At 42.5% G+C, this 21,772-nt stretch overlaps 1 protein-coding gene across 1 annotated transcript in view; it reads right to left on the bottom strand.

Annotated features, from left to right (window-relative positions):
- The window catches only part of AFAP1 (actin filament associated protein 1), a 160,323-nt gene that overhangs the window by 7,290 nt on the left and 131,261 nt on the right, over positions 1-21,772 (bottom strand). Inside the window, exons 11-14 of the mRNA XM_018554969.1 lie at positions 21,448-21,593; positions 6,238-6,355; positions 4,827-5,061; positions 874-1,005 (exon numbers count right to left, since the gene is read on the bottom strand). Coding sequence (XP_018410471.1) covers positions 874-1,005; positions 4,827-5,061; positions 6,238-6,355; positions 21,448-21,593 — 631 coding nt within the window. The remainder of the gene's footprint in view (positions 1-873; positions 1,006-4,826; positions 5,062-6,237; positions 6,356-21,447; positions 21,594-21,772) is intronic.

Raw genomic sequence — 21,772 nt, 5'->3', positions numbered from 1 at the left:
GGTGACTGAGTAGGAGAAACATGGACCACGAAGTATAGTAGAAAGATGGAGCAGGTAAAGTGGGAGGCTTGGTGAAGTGGGCGGAGTGGGAGGAAGATGTAGTAGGTAAAAATTGGTGTAAAATATTGTAGGCAAAGTGGGTGAGAGGAAGAGTGGCAGAGTGGGGGAAAGATGGTGTCGGAAGAGTGGGTGGAAGATGGAGTAGAAAGAAGATGGAATGGGAAGAAGATGAAATGGTCAAAGTAGGTGGGAAATAAATCATTTTGGGTGAAAGCTAAAAGGACAGAATGGGAAGAAGATGGAGCAGACCGAGTGGGAAATTAACCGCAAAGGGTAGAAGATGGGGTGAACAGAGTGGGTACGAAATTAAGCATAGAAGGAGTAGGATGGTGTAGGTGAGGGGAAAATGGGGGTGAAATAAAGCACAATGGGTGGAAGAGTGGGTAAAAAGGGTTAGAAGTTAATCATAGTGGCTGGAAGATGCAAGGACAGAGGGGGAGGAAGTTGGAATGGACAGATTAAGCAGAAGATGAAGTGGGCAAAAGGGGCAGGCAATGACGTATAGTGGGTGGCAGACGGAATAGACAGAGTAGGGTTAGATGTGGGCATGCGGTACTGTAAGGTATCTGTTTAACCACTGGTTAAGAACCAGGAGCTTATGGTAAAACCTACATCAAGATTTTTTTTGCAGGTACATCTTATATCAACAACAAAGAGTTTAGTATTTCCTTGTAAAGAGGATATCTCGAGGAACTATGTAGTAAAAGAACTAAAGCCATGACATTCATATTCCCCCACAAAGCCCGGCTCCAAAGAAGCTGTTATCTGAGATCTACCTGTAGATGGAGAGATAAAACTCAAAAAATTGCTTACTGGAGGCTGTGCGTTTTACAGTAGTGGTCGGATTGGTTTTCTTTTGCTGGTTGTTGGCTACTCTTGATTTTGATACAATTCCATTGATACCTGCAGGCGGTTTCTTGCTCTTCAGCTGTATAGATAAAGCAAATTTCCATTTCAATTATTTTATTGAGGTTTTGTCAAAAGTATACAATACATGGTAAGCAGCAAACACAAAGAAAATCATAACTACAGGTACCTGGATAATGTGTATAGCATTGTCACGATCAATATGCCTGCATTCAAGTCTCATGAACCATCCGTGTTTATACATAGGGTGGTTAATCCAGCACTCCCAGGCTGACATGTATGAATTGAGTTTGCCATTTTTCATAGCAAACATGCGTTCATGAGCACATTGGAGGTTCACCCTACGAATGACATCACTGAAGTCAGGTATAGATGTATCCCTCCAATGTAGCACTACCAGTGTCTTAGCTGCTATGGAGGATATGCTTATCAATGGTTCTAGCTCGGATTAGAAGGTCTTCAATGGACAAGTGCAACAAGGCCAGTGCTGCTGAAGGTGCCACCGTACATTTAGACAAGTCCGAAATTAGCTTAAAGATATGGTTCCAGAAGGATCGAACAGACTTACAATACCATAATATATGGATCAGCGAGCCTATCTCATTACAATTCCTCCAGCTGGATAAAGCAAATTTAAATAAGCAATCAGACATCATCACAAAAGAGAAAGCATTTTTTTACAACTGTTCTACAGTCCGGTGTATACAATTACTTATTTGAAACAGGTAACCACAGTGGTTTTCTAAAGGAAACCTGTTGCAAAGGACTATGAAGGTTGTCAAATAGCTGAACACTCCCTCCGAGACTGTTAGTTGCCTGACCTGGTGCAAGTGGATCCGAAGTTCTGATCACAGTAATCTGCATGCTAGTTCCAGGTCAGTGACTCAAAGTATTGATGTGAGCCAACTGGTATCCTTATAGAAAGGTTACTGGGGCCTTGATAAATACATCCTCCTGAACCTTGAAAAACTGGTATTTAGATTTTTGTTCTGTGACGGACATGGTCAACAAGGGGTCAAGTCACATGAATCTCTGAACCTGTTCCTCAGTGTGTGTGTATGTGGGGGGTCAATGTCACTACTGTGCTACTCAATTATTTACTTGCTGATGAGGAAGCTGTATCTGAAGATCTGCAGTACAAGGATATCCCTGCTTCATTCATTCTGTCGATATGTAATTCTAAACCTCTCCAACTGCTTTCCCACCATTTATCAGGCAGGCAGCTTTGATATGAGGAAGTAAGGCCCTGCCTCTACCAAGATGGTTGTCCCCACACAAAGGCACAGTACAGAACAAGGCATGGTAAGTCAGTAATGGGAAAAGGATTAGTTGCAGGAACCCTACAGGCAATATTGTTGACTAGCCCTTGGCCTTCTGCTTGCCCTTTTTGGGCACAGTTTTCTTATTTCAGGTCCTCTTTAAGTAAAGAAGTGAAGTGCAATGTAACAGTTCAAAGTATATCTGTGGCTACTACAAATGAGAGACCAATAAAGATATTTTATAGGTTCAACAGAACAATAACTGTAGGGGAAACATACATTGTTAATGAAAGACAGAGACAAAATGAAATAATTGATTGAAGTAACTATCTATTTGTGGAAAAAATAGGCTTTAGGGGATTTAAATAACCAGCAGAGGAAGAAACAAAGGCTAGATTAGAAGTTGTTAAGGGCCATGGAGTAGCAATTAAGTGTTTAAGGAAGCAATTACATGCAGCAGCTAGAAAGTGTGTTTAGAATAGAAATGTTTCCTTTGAGATTATATTGATTGAGACAAGCCAATAACATAATCCCTTCAAAGTGGAATATATACTGAAGTTTTTTTCCTTCATTTGCCTTGTTACCTAAAATGAATGCATAGCAATGTCAGAGACAGCACACAAATACAGCTGAACTCATCATCATGGCATGCATTTAAAAAAAGATGACCAGATGTGCCAGATATATAGTGCGTGTGCACATGGTGTCAGCCCTGCCTACTTCATTTCTGATGGATTACAAAGAACACAGACCTTTTCTCATCTCCATAACGCTTCCTCGTGCATAGGCAGAGAGCACAGGAAGTTATCAGCTCACAAGATATATAGCAAAATCAACAGATATTTTCTGCACTAGGATATAACAAAACAAGTTCAATGTTATATTTAGCAGACCAAAGGGGAGCAAATAGTTGAAGTTCTTTTTGGGGGGTTTACAAACACTTTTAGAAAACTGTCTGCATCACTTGCCCTCTACTGGACTCTCCATAGCAATATATGGAGTCACTTAGACTTGGTATGTTACATCTGCATTGGTGGCATGGGGAAATCCCCCCTATGTGGTCCAAAATTTAACTTAACATCTTGCAAAGGAAAAAAACCTGCCTTGCCCAGAAAATCTAACAGGTATGAAGGCCTACTCTAAAGTGGAATTGCACTAAAAATGGCTGTATTTGTATAGGTGAAGGTTAATGGGGGAACCTGTCCATATGGTATGATTTACAGGACTGATGCAGATCAAGATCAAGATTTGGTGGGTTCTAATTGCAGATGCTGCCTTATGGATTATGAGGATTTCCTACTGGCTGTAAATGTCACTGACACATAGACAGTAGCAGTGAGGGGAGGATATCGGTCTAGGAACTTCATCAAGTCTGCCCAAGTGACTTTAAATAACATTATATCCTCCCAGCCCTACACACACATCAGCAGACTGCACATTAATACTAATTTATGAGCTATTAAATATTGGTTGTTCTTCAGCACTGAGGCTTTGATTTTTTAAAAATATAATAGTATGTGTTTATCTGTGGAACTGAACCTTACTGGATAGATATGTGTAACATTCAGGACTACATGTCTGCACAAGTGTTCAACCACCCTGGAAAGTAAATATAAACTGGCCATGTTCAGAAATGGAGCTCTTTGCACTTCACCTTTGGCGCTGCCTATCTGTTTTCTCATTAATTGTCCGTAATATGCCAACAATGGCTTTACCTAAGAAGTTAGAACAAAGAGCAGTGTTGATTAGCAAGGTGCAATATCCATTAACATCTGCATTTCACCCTTTGTCAGTCTACTGTATTCAGAACACAGAGGCGATTTTTGACTGGTTGGCATGAATGTGCTGCACTTTGCAAATTGTTTTACCCGTATTAAATAAGCCAACAAACATTTTCAAAGACAGGTGTATGACATAAATGAATGCTCAGAAAGTCTTCCCGAGTCATATCTTGTTATTTTAACATCATTTAGATTTGGAGGATATGGTGTTGCATACCACTGTGCACTATCAGTGAAAAATAATCATAGCTGTAGTACTGTATGTAATACAAATCACTTATTGTCAGCAGTGGTGGTGAGATTCACCAGCATGGAATGTCAATCCTGTCTCTGCAAGTCCAACCACCCAGAGGGGGACAGAAAACTTGCGAAAGTAAGCAGAGGGTCACTGATGATTCATTGGCTGTGGGGAATGTAAGAGGTTCAGGGCAGCTGCCAGCACGGTTTACATGTTTTGTTAAAGAGAGATATTCTGAGATTGTCAAGTCAAGATCCAAACAATGATTGCCTGGATATCAGGCAATCATTCTATTACTTTTACTATCTATCTATCTATCTATCTATCTTCTTATGTACTGAGCTATACTCCTACGCAGTGAATAGCAGAGTTCCATGTGAGTCATTCAATTCCTCTTCCATGCTAACAAGGCAAATCTGCACCGCTGGCTATTGTATTCAGGTAGCCGCCGGTAACACAAAACCTGTCAGTTCGGCTATGAAGCTGCACTACCAGGATTTCATTTAGGGAAGGGTACTTCCCTTCATTAATCTACTGCCCACTAGAATTATGGGAAAAGTTCTTGCATGCAGGCACATGCAGTGAATACACAGACATAAGAAATAAAGTGTACCTGAGTCGGGGATGCCCTCCCCAGAGAAGAGTTGTTAGTGACAGACTGAGAAGATAGACTGGAGGAAACAGGAGATTTGTAGTGGTTAGGAGACAGTTTGTCAGTGGATAACCTATTGGCCTTTTTGTCAGCAGGTGAGTAGCGTGCAAAGATTTTCGGAGATGGCAAGTTATCGTACACATCTGCTTCATCATAATGCACCTCTTCTTTCTTTCTGTGAGCAAAGTCCTCATCCGGTCTCCACTGAAATTACACATACTTGCACTGTTAAAGAACATGCAAAGACTGAAAGACAGTAAAAAGACAGCAGAGAAAGCCTGCAACCTCTATGATGATAGTCCCATCATGCACCTAGGGCAGAATCTAGTTGACAGCCATCTAAAATTTTACAGAGAGTTGGTAACATTGACCATTATATTATTATAACATGTCTCTTTCCTGCATTGTATCATACATACTGTACATCTAAAGCATAATTATAAGCTCATCTGCTTTCAGCCTCCCTAATAACAAGGAGGTCTCTCTGTGTTATATGATATTCTACAGTGTGATTCCAACTTACCCAAATATTGCACATACAATAATTACACACGTGTCATTCCACAAGTAAACCCCATCATTGTGTCAGTGATGCTATGGTGAGATCAAAATCATTCAGTAACGCTATGGTGAGAAAAAAAGTTGTCCAAAATCTTTTGAGCAACTATCCATTAAAAATATCAATCATGACAGCATAGAAGCCAATAAGAATAAAGTACACTTTTAAGTGCACCAGTTGCAGGGTACCAGACAGCAACATGACCCCACATGTGAAGGGTTATACAAGGTATTGCAAGCTGCTGCTGCTGCAGACCCCAAAGTGGATATGGAAATATCTACCTTTGTCAAAGTCATTATTTGCCAATAGCTAGGTACTCTCCACTGCACCGTGGTGTGGCAATGTCTGGTGGTTGGTTACTCTAGGACCCTGCATTACATTATGGAAGGTGGTGGAAGAAGCCATCCTGTGCACCCCAGGCTTGGAAGCTGGAGGGTCCCAATGGGCATTCAGGGAAGGAATTAGGAATTCATGTGTACATGCATTCTTGTGAAAACATGTCTATGGTTGCATGTATGTGTGTGCCAAACCAAAGAAAAAGGAAGACACAGATGCACAGACTAGAGCAGAAATACTCTGCAAGTAAGAGTGCCAAAAAACCCACTGAAAAGGTGTTGTCCCATACCATACCATACATTTCCCTAGGTGGAAACCCTATGCCCCCAAACAGGGATGCATGAAACTTAATCCCACCCCATGGTCTTACTACTAGAAGCTCTCAGCATGTGACTGTGCACCTTATATATAATATCTTATTAGCGTAGCTATAGGTGTATGGTTTACAAAGCTGATATCAACTGTGTGTGTCCATTGTTTCTTACCAATCCATTAATACATGGAACATCATCATAGTGAAGAGCCAGGCCGCTGGGGCAGGAATAGCCATTTGTAGGGGCTTCTCGATAAGGATTAGTGGATATTACCCTTCTGTTCATGAAACTAGAGGAGCAAAAGACAGAGGAAAATATATTATTCAGTGACATTAGGGGTATTTAAGCCAAATATTGTTTTATATACCTAAATGCAAATTTTAACTGATCAATCTGAAAAAGAAAAAAAAAAAGAAAACTGCTTTCTGCTGATCATTCGTTTGAAGTGACACTAAACTCAGGAGTTAAATCTTAAAAGGAGAACTATGGGGTAAGTGCTTTTCCACATAGTTCTCCTAAGGGTCATGGGAGGACATATACTAGCATCCTCCCGTGACCCAAAGCTCAGTACATCGCGAGCTACAGCTGGCGGTATACTGAGACCGCCGCAGCCGGGACGGATCCCGATATTACTGTTGAGATCCACCCAGCTGCGTGAGTGACAGCTGGCGCTGCCTATCTAGAGGCAGAGCCAGCTGTACCCGTCCCCTCCCCCGTCCGTTCCGCCAGTCAGCGCTGGAGGATCGGAGTGGGGAGGGGAGGAATCCCTGCAGGGAGCCGTGAGTGACAGTCACCACTCTCTGCAGGGATATGATCGAGAAGTGAGTGAGCGACGGTATGTGTTCGCTCACTTTCCGATCTATTGAGCCGACGTGTGACAGTTTATTGTCGGCTCGAACTAGGAGGTTGAGTGAAAATCACTCACCTCATAGTTCTCCTTTAAAAATACATTCTTGTACCCTATTAACAAAAATGTATGTTATTTGTCTATCACTCAGCTGTAGATCCTCAAATCATCTCTGAATTGGTGCTGACACTGTCCTTCCTTCTGGAGGGTGGCTACTTTTGTTCCTCATGGTCCCTGTGTGTGTTGTAAAGTAGTCACCGCTCCAAGCTCGCTCCTGTGATGGACTACAATTTCAATACATATTAGTAAACTAAACGTAAGATTGTAGTCCATGACGGGAGCAAGCTTGGAGCTGTGACTACTTTACAACACACACAGGGACCATGGAGAACAAAAGTAGCCCCCCTCCAGAAGGAAGGACAGCGTCAGCACCAATTCAGAAATGATTTGAGGATCTACAGCCGAGTGATACACAAATAAGATACATTTTTGCTAAGCTACTTGAACATATTTTTAAGATTTAACTCCTGAGTTTAGTGTCACATTAATATGGTGACACCCACACTTGCCTGTTGAAGGAGCTAGAACATTTTCCATAATGGACTGTGCAGCAGGTGTGCAGTCCTGAGCATTCAGATGCTAAGCATTTGTATCTACTTGTTCTATGATTCCATATTAAACTTCCTGTGCATGGGTGCAGGAAGCAAGCCAACACAGTATGCAGTTGAAATGTGCTTGAGTTGCTTCTCACTTGCTCTTGGGTTACTTAACCAAGGCTTTGACAAGGTTTTGTATGCATTCACATGTCATAGGTAAAGAAGTAATTTAGATGCAGCAAATCAAATGTTGCATTTACCAAAACTCGATGCAAAGCAAACACAGTAATACATTTAAGTGAACACACTGCTCTACGAGATCCAGTTCAAAATCCTGGTGCCGAAGCTAGCCGAAGGATCGGCCGAAGCTACGGCCAGATCCTTCGGCAGCTTTGTGAATAGACCCCTATGTTCCAAATCCATCCAAAAGTGCCAGAATCAGACAAAAAAAAGTCCTCATTTTTCATTGCCCTAATTACCTTACCCTAATTTTATTCCATAATAGTTACTTATTAAAGAATGGTATCGAAAGTGACAATATAACTCTCTACTAACAATCAGTACTGACGCTCAGAGAACTATTGATAAGTCCAATGTTTCTGTATATTCTCAATATGTCCCCAGAATGCTCTTATAGGGTGTGGAAAGGATGGAAGAGAACCAAGATGATGTTATCTCCCTCCTCTCACATCAGATTCATCAGTCACTCCCTCTTCTCACATCAATGACATATTTCTGGACATATTTTTCCTATATAACTAAAGAAAAGTAAATGTCTTCTAATGAAGGATACTGGTAGAAAGCCTGTGGTTCTGGAAAAACAAATTCACTGTCAAGTTTCCAAAGCTTGAGAAATGTTCAGGTCATGGAGGGGGCCACTGTCAGACATAATGATCTTAAAGCAGGGTGACCAATGGCCCTTGCTAGAGGAGATTTCCATAGGCGGCTGTGGGCATACAGTAATGTGTGAGAGTTAAACTCTCACAAAATAATACTTTAGTTACATAGAGCATGGAAAGTAAGGACTTTCCATGCTCTAGACTGCGTTATTTTGTATTACAAAAAAGAATTCCCCTTATTATGTTCATGTTTCCTCTCACTGTGTGGTTTTTTCAACTTATGGTGTGCTGGTGAAATTTTTCTATTGTTCATGTGTGGCGGTGCCATCCGCAGTCATTTCGAGCACCCATCTTCATCAAGTGGGAATCCCGGTAAGGAGCGGTATGGTTCCTTTTTCAGCACCCGGAAGTGGGCGGAGCTAGCGATGGGGACCGGACCGGCGGTTGCAGACAAGGATCGCGGACTCAGCTTCGGTGCCAGGCTTTCTCCCCTTCTCCTCCACGACAATCCTCCAGACGCCCCAGGAGTGTGGCTCCTCCTCCTCGGTCGCAAATGCCTCCTCCGGGTCCAGCTCCTTCAGGTAGCGGCAGGATCGACCGTTCGACTCCTCGGTCGTCGCCTAGGTAACCGGATCCACGGCTCCTGTTAGCGTTGCCCAGAAGTCTTCATCCCAGTGCACAGCCTGTTCCTTCGCTGAGCCCCCAGACGTCCTCTGCTGGTCCATCTTGTGAGCACCCTGCTGTTAATTTTGATTCTTTGCTGAATCAATTCGGTTTATTTTTAGAAGGAAGGCAGGTGGTCTCTCCTGCTTCTGTTTGGATTCCTGTTCCTACCCCATCTATCCCTGATCCTTCTGTGGCTGTTGTTTCTACTGTTAATACCTGTGTGTCTCCTGTCCCTTCTGTTAGAATGGATGTTCCAGAGGTGTGTTACAGGGAGGCTTTGTCTTGTGCTTTGTCTCCGTTAGGTTTCCATTTGTCTGTCGCTTTGAAAGATAGCATTTGGAAAGGGGAGTATGTGGATATTTTGTCCTTACTCCCTTGTTCCAAGGAATTTTTATCCAGGTCTGGTAAAAAAGTTGAGGATGGCTCTGATGTTGATCGCCGCCGGCCTATGGCTAGAACTTTTCAGAACTGGTTACGAGCATTCTGTATCTTTGCTAGCGTTTTAGGAGAAAATCACCCTGCATTATGTAGTGGACTGTTTCAACATGTAGACATAGTTCTGGAGGTATATAGAGGTTTTGGAGGCCTGGGCTGGTTCGTATATTACGAATCATTTAGACAAAAGATGTCGGTTCACAGAACTTTAACATGCGGAGTTAAGAATGTCGGTCTATGGCTGGATCTGCTTCTCCCACAAAAAAATCCTGCAGCCAGGCCTCTCCCTGCCCAGTCTTCCAACTCCTCAATTAAAAAAGGTCTATGTTTTGCAAATGGCCGGACACTTGTCGGTATAGACATGAGTGTGCTTTTTGCAGTGGTTCTCAGCCTGCATTTCGCTGTTTTAAAAAGATGAACACCCCTGGTCACTCCGTAGGGGTGCGGGTTTTCTGGCCGGGACGCATACAGGATCCATTCCGGCGTATGAATACGCTCACCAGCACCCCTACGGACGTGCAGGGCAGGCCAGCGTAGGGGGGCGTACAGCCACGTAGCCCCAAAGAGAAGGACGAGGGCTGCGTACTAATCACATGCAGCACCTGTCCTTCCCAGGAGGTGCTTGGTACGGCCCCGCACACAGCACGGAGCTGTACGTGCCTGCCGATTCGTGTGTGAATGGTGCCTTACCGTTTCTTCTCATTTACCCAGACCAGCAGAAGGGCAGCCTCTTATTTGAAGGATTTTTTCAGGGTTTTCCTCTGCCCACTTTTGCTGGCCCTGGCTGTGTCTGGAATTTTTAGGCATTACTATTGATTCTGTAAAAATTTAATTTGGGCTCCTTCCAGAAAAGATCGAAAACATATCTGATACTATTTGTCTGCTGTTGCGGAAAAAGAAGGTTGTTCTAAAGGATTTGCAATCTTTTCTGGGGGCTCTAGCTTTTGCTACCCGGGATAATTTTTTCTCGACGATTGTATGCAGCCACTGCTGACATACATGAGCAAATCCCCCTTTGTTCATGTCAGATTATCTGGTGAGTTAACCACTTCAAGACCAGGTGTTTAGACCCCCTTCCTGGCCAGGCCATTTTTCAGTGTTCAGCGCTGCAGTCCTTTGACTGACGTTTATTCCGTCATGCAACGCTGTACTGAAATGAATTTAATACCATTTTTTGGGGACAGATAGAGCTTTCTTTTGGTGGTAACCACTGGGGGGTTTATTTTTTACTATAATTAGGAAAAATTACAGAAAATTTTGAAAAAAAAAAGGGTTTTTTTACATTATGTCAGGAAACATTTATTATTACCCAGTTTTTTGGTAAAATATAAAAGATCGGGTCACATCGGGTAAATAGACATGTCAAGCTTTAAAATTGCGCGCACCCGCGAAATCGCAGAAAACTACCATACCCAAAATTGGCCATAGGCGACACTTTAAAAGCTTTTACCGCTCATCAGTTTAGTGTTATCAGTGATTGATGGCCCTAGAATTATTGCCCTCACTCGGACGTTCGCGGCGATATGTAACATGTGCGGCACAATCGTCATGTTTGCATGTATGTATGGGTGGGGACTTTAAAAACATTTTTTGTTTTTTTATTCTTTTTTATGTGTAACTTTAAATTTTGGGGGGGGACTTAAATACGGCAGAGAGCCGTGACAGGATCGAGAGGTGAGCAAACGCAGGTATGTGTTCGCTCACTTCTTGATCTACTGAGGCGACCTGTGACATGTCTCATTGTTACAGGTCGGCTAGAACTATGAGGTGAGTGAAAAGCACTCACCTCATAGTTCTCCTTTAAAGGAGGATTTATATGTTTGGTATGTTTATCTCACCGAGTTTAATGGTAGATCTGTTTGGCAGGATGACTTTATTGTTGACGATGGTTTTAGGTTCTTCACGGACGCTTCTGGATCTGTTGGTTATGGCCTTTTTATTGGAATGGTAACTGGTGTTGCGGTACTTGGCCACGCTCCTGGTTTACTAGACAGTTTACTAGAAATATAGTTTTATTAGAATTATTCCCTGTTTTAGCAGCAGCAGCTTTATGGGGTAACGGTTTCCGCAATAAAAGGATTTTATTGCAATCGGATAACAAAGGTGTGGTGTTTGCGGTGAACTGCCGGTCATCCAAATCCACCCCAGTAGTTGTTTTACTGAGACATTTCGTTTTTCTGTGTCTTCGCTATAACATATGGCTAAAAGCTAAGTATGTTCCTGGAAAACTAAATTGCACTGCTGATGCCCTGTCGCGTTTGCAGATGGAGTTGTTCCGGAGGTTGGAACCGACTGCGGACGCGGAGGGTTGCCCATGTCCAGCTTACCTTTGGGATTTAATTTAAATATGATTTCTGACAATATCAGACATTCTGTTGCTAGTTCTACGTGGGAACAATATTCCCTTGCATGGAAACATTGGTGTCAATCTTTATGTTCTGCTGGTTTTGTAAATATTTATTCCTCTGAGGCATCAGTCATTTCATTTGTTTGTTTTCTTATGGAACAATGTTACTCTTATTCTCATGGGCCTGGTTCACACCTGGGCGTTTTACAGCGCGTTCCTACGCTCTGTAAAACGCTCAACATGTGAAAAACAATGATTGCCTATGGTCATGGTTCCCACCGCGGCGTTTTACAGCGCGTAGGAACGCGCTGCAAAATGCCCTACGCCCAAAGAAGTACAGGAGCTTCTTTGGGGCGTATTTGCCGCGCGTATCCATTGGGATACAGCCAGGTAGCCCTCGGAAACGTGCGTTTGTCGTGCGTTTTTTACCGCGAATCACGGTAAAAACGCACTGCACGAAACGCACGACAAACGCACATATTCGATATGCCTACGTGTGAACCCACCCAGCCTTATAGTGAAATCTTTGGCAAGTGTTTCATTCTTTCTGATACTTTTGAACTTTCCTGCTTGTAACAGTTATTTTTCTGTGCAGCAGATGTTAAAGGGTTACAGAAAGAACACGTTTACCCCGGATGACAGGAAATCGATTACATTAGACGTGTTGTCCAAATTGTACACCGCTGCAGGTTCTCTTTGTTTTTCGCAGTATGAAATATTTATTTTCCGTACGGCGTTTGTGCGGGCCTTTTTTGCAACCTTACGGATTTCTGAACTTGTAGCTCTGAGTAAAAATTGTTTGTCAGGTTTGCAATTTTCTGATGTGAGGGTTACAGGGAACTGTTTGCTTAATTTGATTAGAGCTTCCAAAACGGATCAGCTTGGTAAGGGATCCTGGATTGCTCTGAATTCACTTGCAGACGCCACACTGTGCCCTTTGAGTAATGCTAATGCCTTTTTGTCCATTAGGCCCTCTTCTATAGGTAATTGTTTAATTCATGCTGATGGTTCGCCGCTTTCTAAATTTCAATTTAACAGTGTTCTTTTTAAATGCTTATCAGTAGCTGGTTTAGGTGGTCTAAAATTCTCCTCACACTCCTTTCGTATTGGTGCTGCTACTGAGGCTGCTAAATTGGGCCTTGATGGCAGTATCATACAGAAATTGGGCCGATGGGAGTCTAACAGGTTCAGGATGTATATTAGACCTCATTTATCTGTTTGATCTCCTTAGGTGAGACAGTTTCCATCTGGATAATGGGACATAGTTACATTTTCTGGGCGCAGCAGCGTGCTTCTCGGAGGGTGTATTTTCTGGGCGCAGCAGCGTGCTTCTCGGAGGGTGTATACGGAGAATGTTTCTCTAAACCCAGTTAAGTTTCTGGTCTGCTGGGCAGGCCAGCGAGGTATGAGGTGGGGAGATTTGATTACCTGTTTAGTTCAGATGTTATTCATGCTGATGGTTCGCCGCTTTCTAAATTTCAATTTAACAGTGTTCTTTTTAAATGCTTATCAGTAGCTGGTTTAGGTGGTCTAAAATTCTCCTCACACTCCTTTCGTATTGGTGCTGCTACTGAGGCTGCTAAATTGGGCCTTGATGGCAGTATCATACAGAAATTGGGCCGATGGGAGTCTAACAGGTTCAGGATGTATATTAGACCTCATTTATCTGTTTGATCTCCTTAGGTGAGACAGTTTCCATCTGGATAATGGGACATAGTTACATTTTCTGGGCGCAGCAGCGTGCTTCTCGGAGGGTGTATTTTCTGGGCGCAGCAGCGTGCTTCTCGGAGGGTGTATTTTCTGGGCGCAGCAGCGTGCTTCTCGGAGGGTGTATACGGAGAATGTTTCTCTAAACCCAGTTAAGTTTCTGGTCTGCTGGGCAGGCCAGCGAGGTATGAGGTGGGGAGATTTGATAACCTGTTTAGTTCAGATGTATGATAAATGGCCTGCTCCTGATATATTGATTATACACCTGGGAGGTAACGATATTGGAAAGTGTAACACAGCTGCTTTTCCGCATGAAGAGGGATATCTCTAAAGGTGCCCATACACCTTACAATTATCGGACGAAACGTTTCGTCCGATGATCGAATAGACGTACGATTTTCGTACGGCAGCCCCATCCTGCCCTGATGATCGCAAGATTAATTTAGCCGTAATTAACGAAAAGCACCTGGACGAAATGCGGTAATTGATTTGTCGTATTTTCGTTAGTGCAAGCGCAGTGTAGATAGTACGACTTTTGACGGACGGAAACGCCAGCAACCTTACGACAATCGTACAATCGAGCAAAGTTTTCAAACATGCTTGACCGTCAAAAGTCGTACGATTGTACAGTAATGTCGGTCGGACACTGCAATGCACACATACGATTATCGGACGAAAAGTCGATCGCATACGAAAATCGTCCGATAATCGTAAGGTGTATGGGCACCTTATTGTAAGCTGTATTCTTCTCACACTTTTATCATTTTTTCCGAAATAGTTCCTCGGTTGCTGTGGTTACTTTCTCCTGCGTTTCAGCACTTGGAAAAAATCAGAAGGCGCATCAACAGGTCTATGGAAAAGTTCATGCCTTTTGTGGGTGGCTTTTCTTATAGACATGTCAGTCAATCTTGAAGGCGGTATTCAAGGTATTTACCGAAATGATGCTGTTCCCCTTTCTGATGTTGGTCTTGACATCTTCAATCTTGGATTGCAGAACTGTTTAGAAATGGCCGTGGTGGGGGTACCAGGCTTTAGTTAAAGCCTGGCTTTTGGGGACATTTTAAAAGATGTTGAAAACTGTTTATTATTATTGGTGTGCTTGGGCCTTTCTAGCCAAGCACTAGTTATGTAATTGAAGTTATGCTATTTATTTATTTATATATATTTAAAATATTTTAATATATTGAGTAAACCAATAAAAAATGCCGCAGCCATTTCTTGCCACTTGGAGAGTGTTTGTTTTATTTTAGTGATATAAAAGGTTTGCTTGGTTTGAATGTCGCTTGCTTTTCCATGCATCAGCACACTGTGTATAGGCAAGGCTGCTTGTATTCCAACTCAGAAGTTTGCAGGAAAGGGTGACAACGCTACACCAGAACGGAGTAAGCATTGTCACCCTAGGAAGGGACATGTGGATATACCTTGCTTGTATTACAGTAGAAAGTGGGACATATAAAAATAAAAATATTAAACGTTGGACGTATGAAACGGGAACGTGTACAACAACATATTTGGTTTAAGTGTTTGTGTTTAAACCATAAAGTGTCTATAGATTTAATAGATGGTTCATGTCACCAGATTGGGCCTCCCTGATATCCCTAAGCACTCTCCAGGGAAAAAAGTAATAGCTCAAGTCGCATTTTTGCTGTAGTTTTGTACCCTGAGATAAGCGGACTTCAAAAGTTCCATCATTGCTAGACCAACTGTTGCTATTTCTTGTGCAACTCACTTGACCCTTCGAGGCAGCGCACCTACGGTTATCACCTCCTCCCTTTTTTTTCCACTGCCATGACCCAGAGAGTTACCTACAATTTGAAAAGTCTCAGTGTATGATAACAAGTGATTTCAGCTTGAGAGGTGCTGATTATTGCCCTTTAACAGAAGCTCTATCAATAATATTTAGCACAGTGTCTCAGTGGATAGCCTTTTTGCCTTTGACTAAGGTCCCCAATTTACTTTGGGTTATTTTGATATGAGTGACATGGATGACCATCTGTCCTTAGTTATTACAAAATCCCTGTTCCTAGCTCGTAGGATGATTGCATTTAAATGGATGTCAGCATATCCCCCCTCCATGAGGAATGGAAGGCTGAACTTACCAAGTGTATTGCCTTTGAAAAACATACTTATTGGCCGCACAACACCATGAACAAGTTTGATTCTATTTGATCAAGATGGATAGCTGCCCACTGCCCACTATTGACGTGATGTGTTTGATTTTATGCAGTTTGGTATAAACAGTAATGTCTGAGGTCTCGGAGTATATGTTACACTGTGCGTTGTTCATTGCCTATTCTTAGATATCTATGTCTTTGAAGGAACCAGATGGTTTCTTTTTGCTTGTTTTATTTTTGTATTGTATTAAAAATCTTTAATAAAAATGATCTGATTAAAGAAAAAAACCATTCGGTACTCTGGTTTTGTCTCACACTCCAAAGACATGCTGGTAGGTTCATTGGCTCCAAATCAGATATAGTATGTGTGCATATGAAATAGGGACCTTAGATTGTAAGCTCCTTGAGGGCAGAGAGTGATGTGAATACAGCCTCTGTCAGACTTCAGAATTTGACACTTTCATGATTGTGGGATGCCCGAGTCACCTGCCACACAAGGAACCACAGAATGTTGCAGGTACTGATGTGAATGGATAGTATGTAAAGTGCTGTGGAAACTGATGGTGCTATATAAATAAATACCTGTAATATATAAATAAATCCTCTACGTCTTGCAGTTCACATGTCATCCACAGGGTGGCAGTGTGCAGAAGGGAGAGGGCAACACCATGACCGAAAACTGGAATAACCCGACATAGGTTATTCCAGTTTTTATAAATATTAGGGAGAATGACACTTTAGTGGAAGGAGGCTTATATGTCTACTGACTTTATTTCCTTGAAATAAGACTACAGGGAACGGACAGAAAATAAGCCAAAATGTGGTTTTATCCAGGTCTCTGCAAATAAAGCAAATTAAATAAGACAGAAAGAATTAAACTAAAATCTTTATGTATAAACATATCACTTTCAAATGAATCAAACCAGACATTAGAATTTCTACCTTATACCATTAAAGGCTGCTTTAATAAGTAACTTCCAGTTAAAAGGTAAACTCTTGCCAAACCGCTAAATACCCGACAGAAGTACCTACATAGGAAATGCTTTACCGTCAAAAGGATTTGCAGAGAAGCACACAGACCTGTAATTTATCTGCCTTTTCCTGAGATATAAATACACAGCATAAGGGGGGCGACAACACTTATCACAGGTTGTGTTTCCACAACCTACTGGACATTGACCCACCTTGGGCCAGCTCGGTGGCATCTACCCTGAGCTCTATCCCTTGAGTAAACAAAGTGACATTTTCACACAAAAATAAATGAATACATAAAAATAAATAGCAGGTCGCTGCAAAAGAAGTGGTAATAGCATTCCCCATAAGACTTTAGAATACTTTAGTATTTGACACTTTCACAGTTGTCGGATGCCCGTAACCCCTGCTGCGTGCCATGGTTCCAGCCATCGGCTCCTATATCATTACAGGACAAAGCAGTAACGCAAGTCAGAGGAAGGAACCAGCGTGCGGTGAGGGACACAGACCTCCCTCACTCCCAGATGTGTCAAATGCTGTATAGTCTGACGGAAGCTTCAGCGCTTCAGAGAGAAAATAAAGACATGGGCTCCCAGAGAAGCAGGTGTAATGGTATAGCATATAGATATACAATATTTAGTAGAGGTGCAAAGAGATGGAATTTTCAGACTGAAACCGAAACCAAAAATAAAAAAAATTGTCAGAAAACCAAAACGTATAATTTTTCTTATATTTTTTAAATAATATTTTTTAATATTTTTTTTAATTACTGGCTCTGGGGAATATCAGGGGTCTAAACAGACCCCTGATATCTCCCTTTAAAATAGAAAAAGAGATTGAGCACACAATCTCTTATTCTGCAGCCTCTGTTAGTATAGAGGCTTCCTGTTCATTCATGAGTGCTCCTGTCCATCCATAAACTGTGAATATAGTATTAGTATAGTATAGTTACTATATCCACAATCATGAATGAACAGGAAGTGATGTAGATCACTTCCCATTCATTAATATTTGGGGACACAGTAATCATACTCTGTCCGCAATTATTTACAAACACTCAACGATCAGCTGATCGCTGAGAGTTTGTTTACTGCTCTCCATCCTGACTTGCTGTCAAAGGAGGCTGAGCGGGCGGTGCAGGGAGGAGAGCTTGGCCTCCTGTGACAGCTGACAGTGCTCTCGTCCCCGCTCCGCTGGCTCGGCCTCCTGTGACAGGTGTCTTCTCCCCGCACTGCTCTTCATCCTGATCTGCTTTTCACAAGACACAGAGCGGGGCGGTTTGGGAGGAGTCCTCGGCCTTCTGTGACACCAATGACTTTGCTCTCCTCCCCGCCCCACCTCCTGAAAGTTTCTCTTTTCCCTGCTGGACGCTGTTCTATGTTAGAGGGGACACAGAGCAGCACCCAGCAGGGAGGAAAGAAACTAGGGATGCACCGCATTTTCGGCCAAAAAATTGTACTTTCAGCATTTTGCCCAAAGCACCATTTTTGGCCGAAATTTCGGCGCATTCCCTAATATTTAGATATAGAATATATTAGGCAAACTAGAATTTTTGTACCTACAGTAAAATCAATTTTTTTGGGTCCACTGAGACAGACAGGAAGTCTTTCACTAGTGGGATTGGACACTGGCAAACCAAAAAACTGTAGGCCAGCTCAGGATAACCCTTTCTACTACCAGCATGCCTCAGGATTTGTAGTAAAGCAGTATCAGGAGCATGGTCATATACAGAGATGTGGGGTCTCAATAGACTCCAAGAAAATAATTTTACAGGGAGTACAAAAAACGTACTTTGGTTCTCTTCTATTGAGGGACACGGGAGGGTCCTCACCTTCAGGACATCCAAAAGTAGTCCTACTGAGGGGTGGGCAACACAGCAAACAAATGCTAACAGGCCCAGGAGAAAAATAACAAAACTAAGGACTACTTGCAGCTGAAAGAGATGCTTGAACAACCTTATGCCCAAAGCTGGTATCAGATGAGGCTGCAACCTCCTGGTAGAACTTAGAGACCATGTGAACAAAAAAGCAGGAGGCAGCCTTGAAAATCTGGGGAAAAAGATGCTTGATGCCAAAAACAACAAGAAACACTCACAGATCCAATAGAGTATGCCTGCACAGGAAAGGGTGGCACCCGATCCTTGAGACCAAGCTTGGATGATGGTCTCTCTGAGCAACCTAGAAATGGTGGAAAGGGAAGTCAGAGCACCCTACAGGGTCCTTTCAAGACTACAAAAAGGGAGTTAGTCCCCCAAAAAGGAAGTAGCTGACAGATAGACACTCACAGCCAGAACAAGATCCACATAATGGAGGGAATAAGGAAAGATATACACACATTCCTTGCACAGCAAAGAGGCAGCTATTTTTATGAGGCTATGAAGAGGGAATCTAACAAAAAATGTAAGATTCTGTGTTCATATACATCAACTGCATATGCCTGCTTCATGTAAACTCGGTGTACATTGCTGGTTTGTTTTTTTAACAAAACCTCTAAAAAGGTGGAAATTGGCTTTAAGGAGGAGTGGACTACTTCCAGGCATACACAGTTTATCCTTGTTATATATGCTCCAAGATGGAGGCTCACATAGATTAGAGTTAGGACCACACTACACAGAGGGGCCTTGACGAGGGAGTGTGGCTTCCACATATGTTGCAAACGTTGTGCGACTAAAACCTCTGTTTTTAATGCATATTGTTAGACAGTGTATTTTGTTTTGTTGCAGGCTAGCTGGTAAGTGTGCTGGGAAATTTTTTATGTTTTGTACTGTAAGTACATTGAACACTAGCCCACCAACAAAAATACACAAACTGTGCCAAGACACTACATTGCACTGGCTGGTGGGGTGAAGTCTGGAACCTTATATGAAACATTTGGGAATGTGCGACTGGCTGTGTAGGCCACGGCCTATGATGGTTATACAGAAACCTGTTCCAATCATAAACAAAACATGGCCCTTTGCCGATTGGTCAGTCTAACAATATGCTCTGCACATCTTATCAGTCTTGAGCCAGTATAGGAGTTTATAACAATATATTTAGTTAGGTATTTAGTTTCCTTACACTGAGCACAAATAAATCTTGGACATTTGGATAAATGTCTGAAGAGTGTAGTGCTGAGGTTAGCATGTTACATATTTAGAAGGCATGCCAAAAACTGACTCATTCTGAGGGGCTTTGTTTTTCTACATACTTTAATATGATTTTATGTAAGGACCCTTGGATAGCCCTGCTGCATGTCTACCAGAATCCCTGAACAGCAAACAACACAATCACCACATGATGAGCTTCATGGAGCTAAACAACAACACAAAGTATGGCTACTAAAACCACAAATTACCATTCACCATATTTACCCGCCGATCGGTGGACAGCAGGTCTGTCTTGCCTGTTAAGCAGGAATTCAGGGTGCAATTCCCTGGTCATACATGCACCCCTGCTGCTGGCCAAGAAGGGTTGCTTGATGACACCTTTCTCTGCTGCAGACACTCTGAAATTAGATTTTTCTTCTGGGTGCCCTGTGAGTGCATTATATTTCTTATAATAAATGCTATTGTTCATAATGCTCAAGGTGATGGAGCCCGGTTTTCTTTTTACTATTTTAGGCAGACTAAGGTGACTGACACCCATGATGGTTAGGACTACATGATCCAGATGTCACAGTTATTTCTACAAACCAGAAGTACGTACATTTATATTGGCCAAGCATGCATGTTTATGGTAGTGTCAGTTAGGGGGAACAATAGCTATCAACCTTTTTCTGATTTTTGACAGTGACTAAAATGTCTTTGTGCACCTTTTGACCTTAGTACAGTAGATACTAGGGATGCACTGATACCGGTTTTTCGAATATGAGTACCGATATTTTTTTTATCGGTACTCCCGGATGCCAAGTACCGAGTACCAGTGCCGTGTGCCCAGATTATCAGCAAGTTGGGTTGCAGATCATGACCCGCTGTCCGGCTTCCTGATTTCCTGTGAAGCCAGTGTTCTAGCGAAAGAACACTGGCTTCACTTGTGCTAGGCATTCTGGCTTCCTAACCAATCAGGAAGCCGGGTGGCACATCACAACCTGCCTCCCGGCTTCGTGATTGGCTAGGAAGCTGGCTTCACTTGTTCCTGTGCAGCCTGGCTTCTTGGCCAATCAGCAAGCCGGGAGGTGGATCATTATGTGCTGCCTGGCTTCCTGATTGGTTAGGAAGCCAGGACCCATGCTGCCTCGGCACTGCTGGTCAGAGGGACATTTCCTTCTGCCTGGAATTTCTGGTATCGGGAGTAAGTATCGGAGCATTTGGGCGAATACGAGTACTCGCCCAAATACTCTGTATTGGCACCGATACCTATACTAGTATACTAGATATCGGTGCATCCCTAGTAGATACCCCAGGGCAGTTGGCCTGACATTACTACTAAAGTCCGTTAGATCACGGACACGGGGCCTATTTATAAAGTCTAGGTAAGTTCAGGAACATTTGTCTCCCTTAAATTGTCCAGATCTGCCCATGATTACTAGCAACGTTCCAAGGTTTTACAAACTGGCAAATGTGGAGTCTGTTAGATTTTGGCGCTAAGAAAGAAACAGACTGGTCTGTGGCAATTACGTAGTAGATCCTCTGATCTAAATAAACCCTTATTTCAAAGGACCAACATCTCTTGCTAGAACAGCCCTTGCCAGAGCAGTAGGCAAACACAAACTGGTTTCTTGGTGGAGCAAAACATGATTTGTTAGAAAAGGTGAGGATGACCCCGGTCACTTGTTTAGAAATAGAGAGATCTTTGCTTGACCTGGCTGGAATGGACCGAACTGGGTGTCCATCATACCACATTAGATACCAATACCATGTTGAAATACATCAGCTTACCAGAAAGACTGCTTGGCAGTCTGTATGACGTTGGCTGTGGTGTCCACATCAATGTAGTCATAATGCAGGGCTCCGGGGTCAGTAGAAGAACCGGTTTCAGCCAATAATATTCCTATCCACCGGCCCATGTCTTCTGAAGAAATCGCCTTTAGTAGCGGAAGGGAATAAAAGACAATTTATTATTTCAAAATAAACACACAAGGTAATACATTCTTCACGTTTATTTAGTTATCAGTATATTTTGTGTTTTGTGTCTTGTAGAACACAAAAATAACAAATTACGCAATGACTTTCTTGTATCTCATTCAGCACTAGAGTAGAAAAA

Source organism: Nanorana parkeri, unplaced genomic scaffold (assembly GCF_000935625.1).
Source record: "Nanorana parkeri isolate BGI_ZX_2015 unplaced genomic scaffold, ASM93562v1 scaffold180, whole genome shotgun sequence".
In the NCBI taxonomy this organism is placed as follows: domain Eukaryota; kingdom Metazoa; phylum Chordata; class Amphibia; order Anura; family Dicroglossidae; genus Nanorana; species Nanorana parkeri.
Note: the sequence above shows the minus strand (reverse complement) of the source record. Positions and strands in the feature narration are given on the sequence as shown.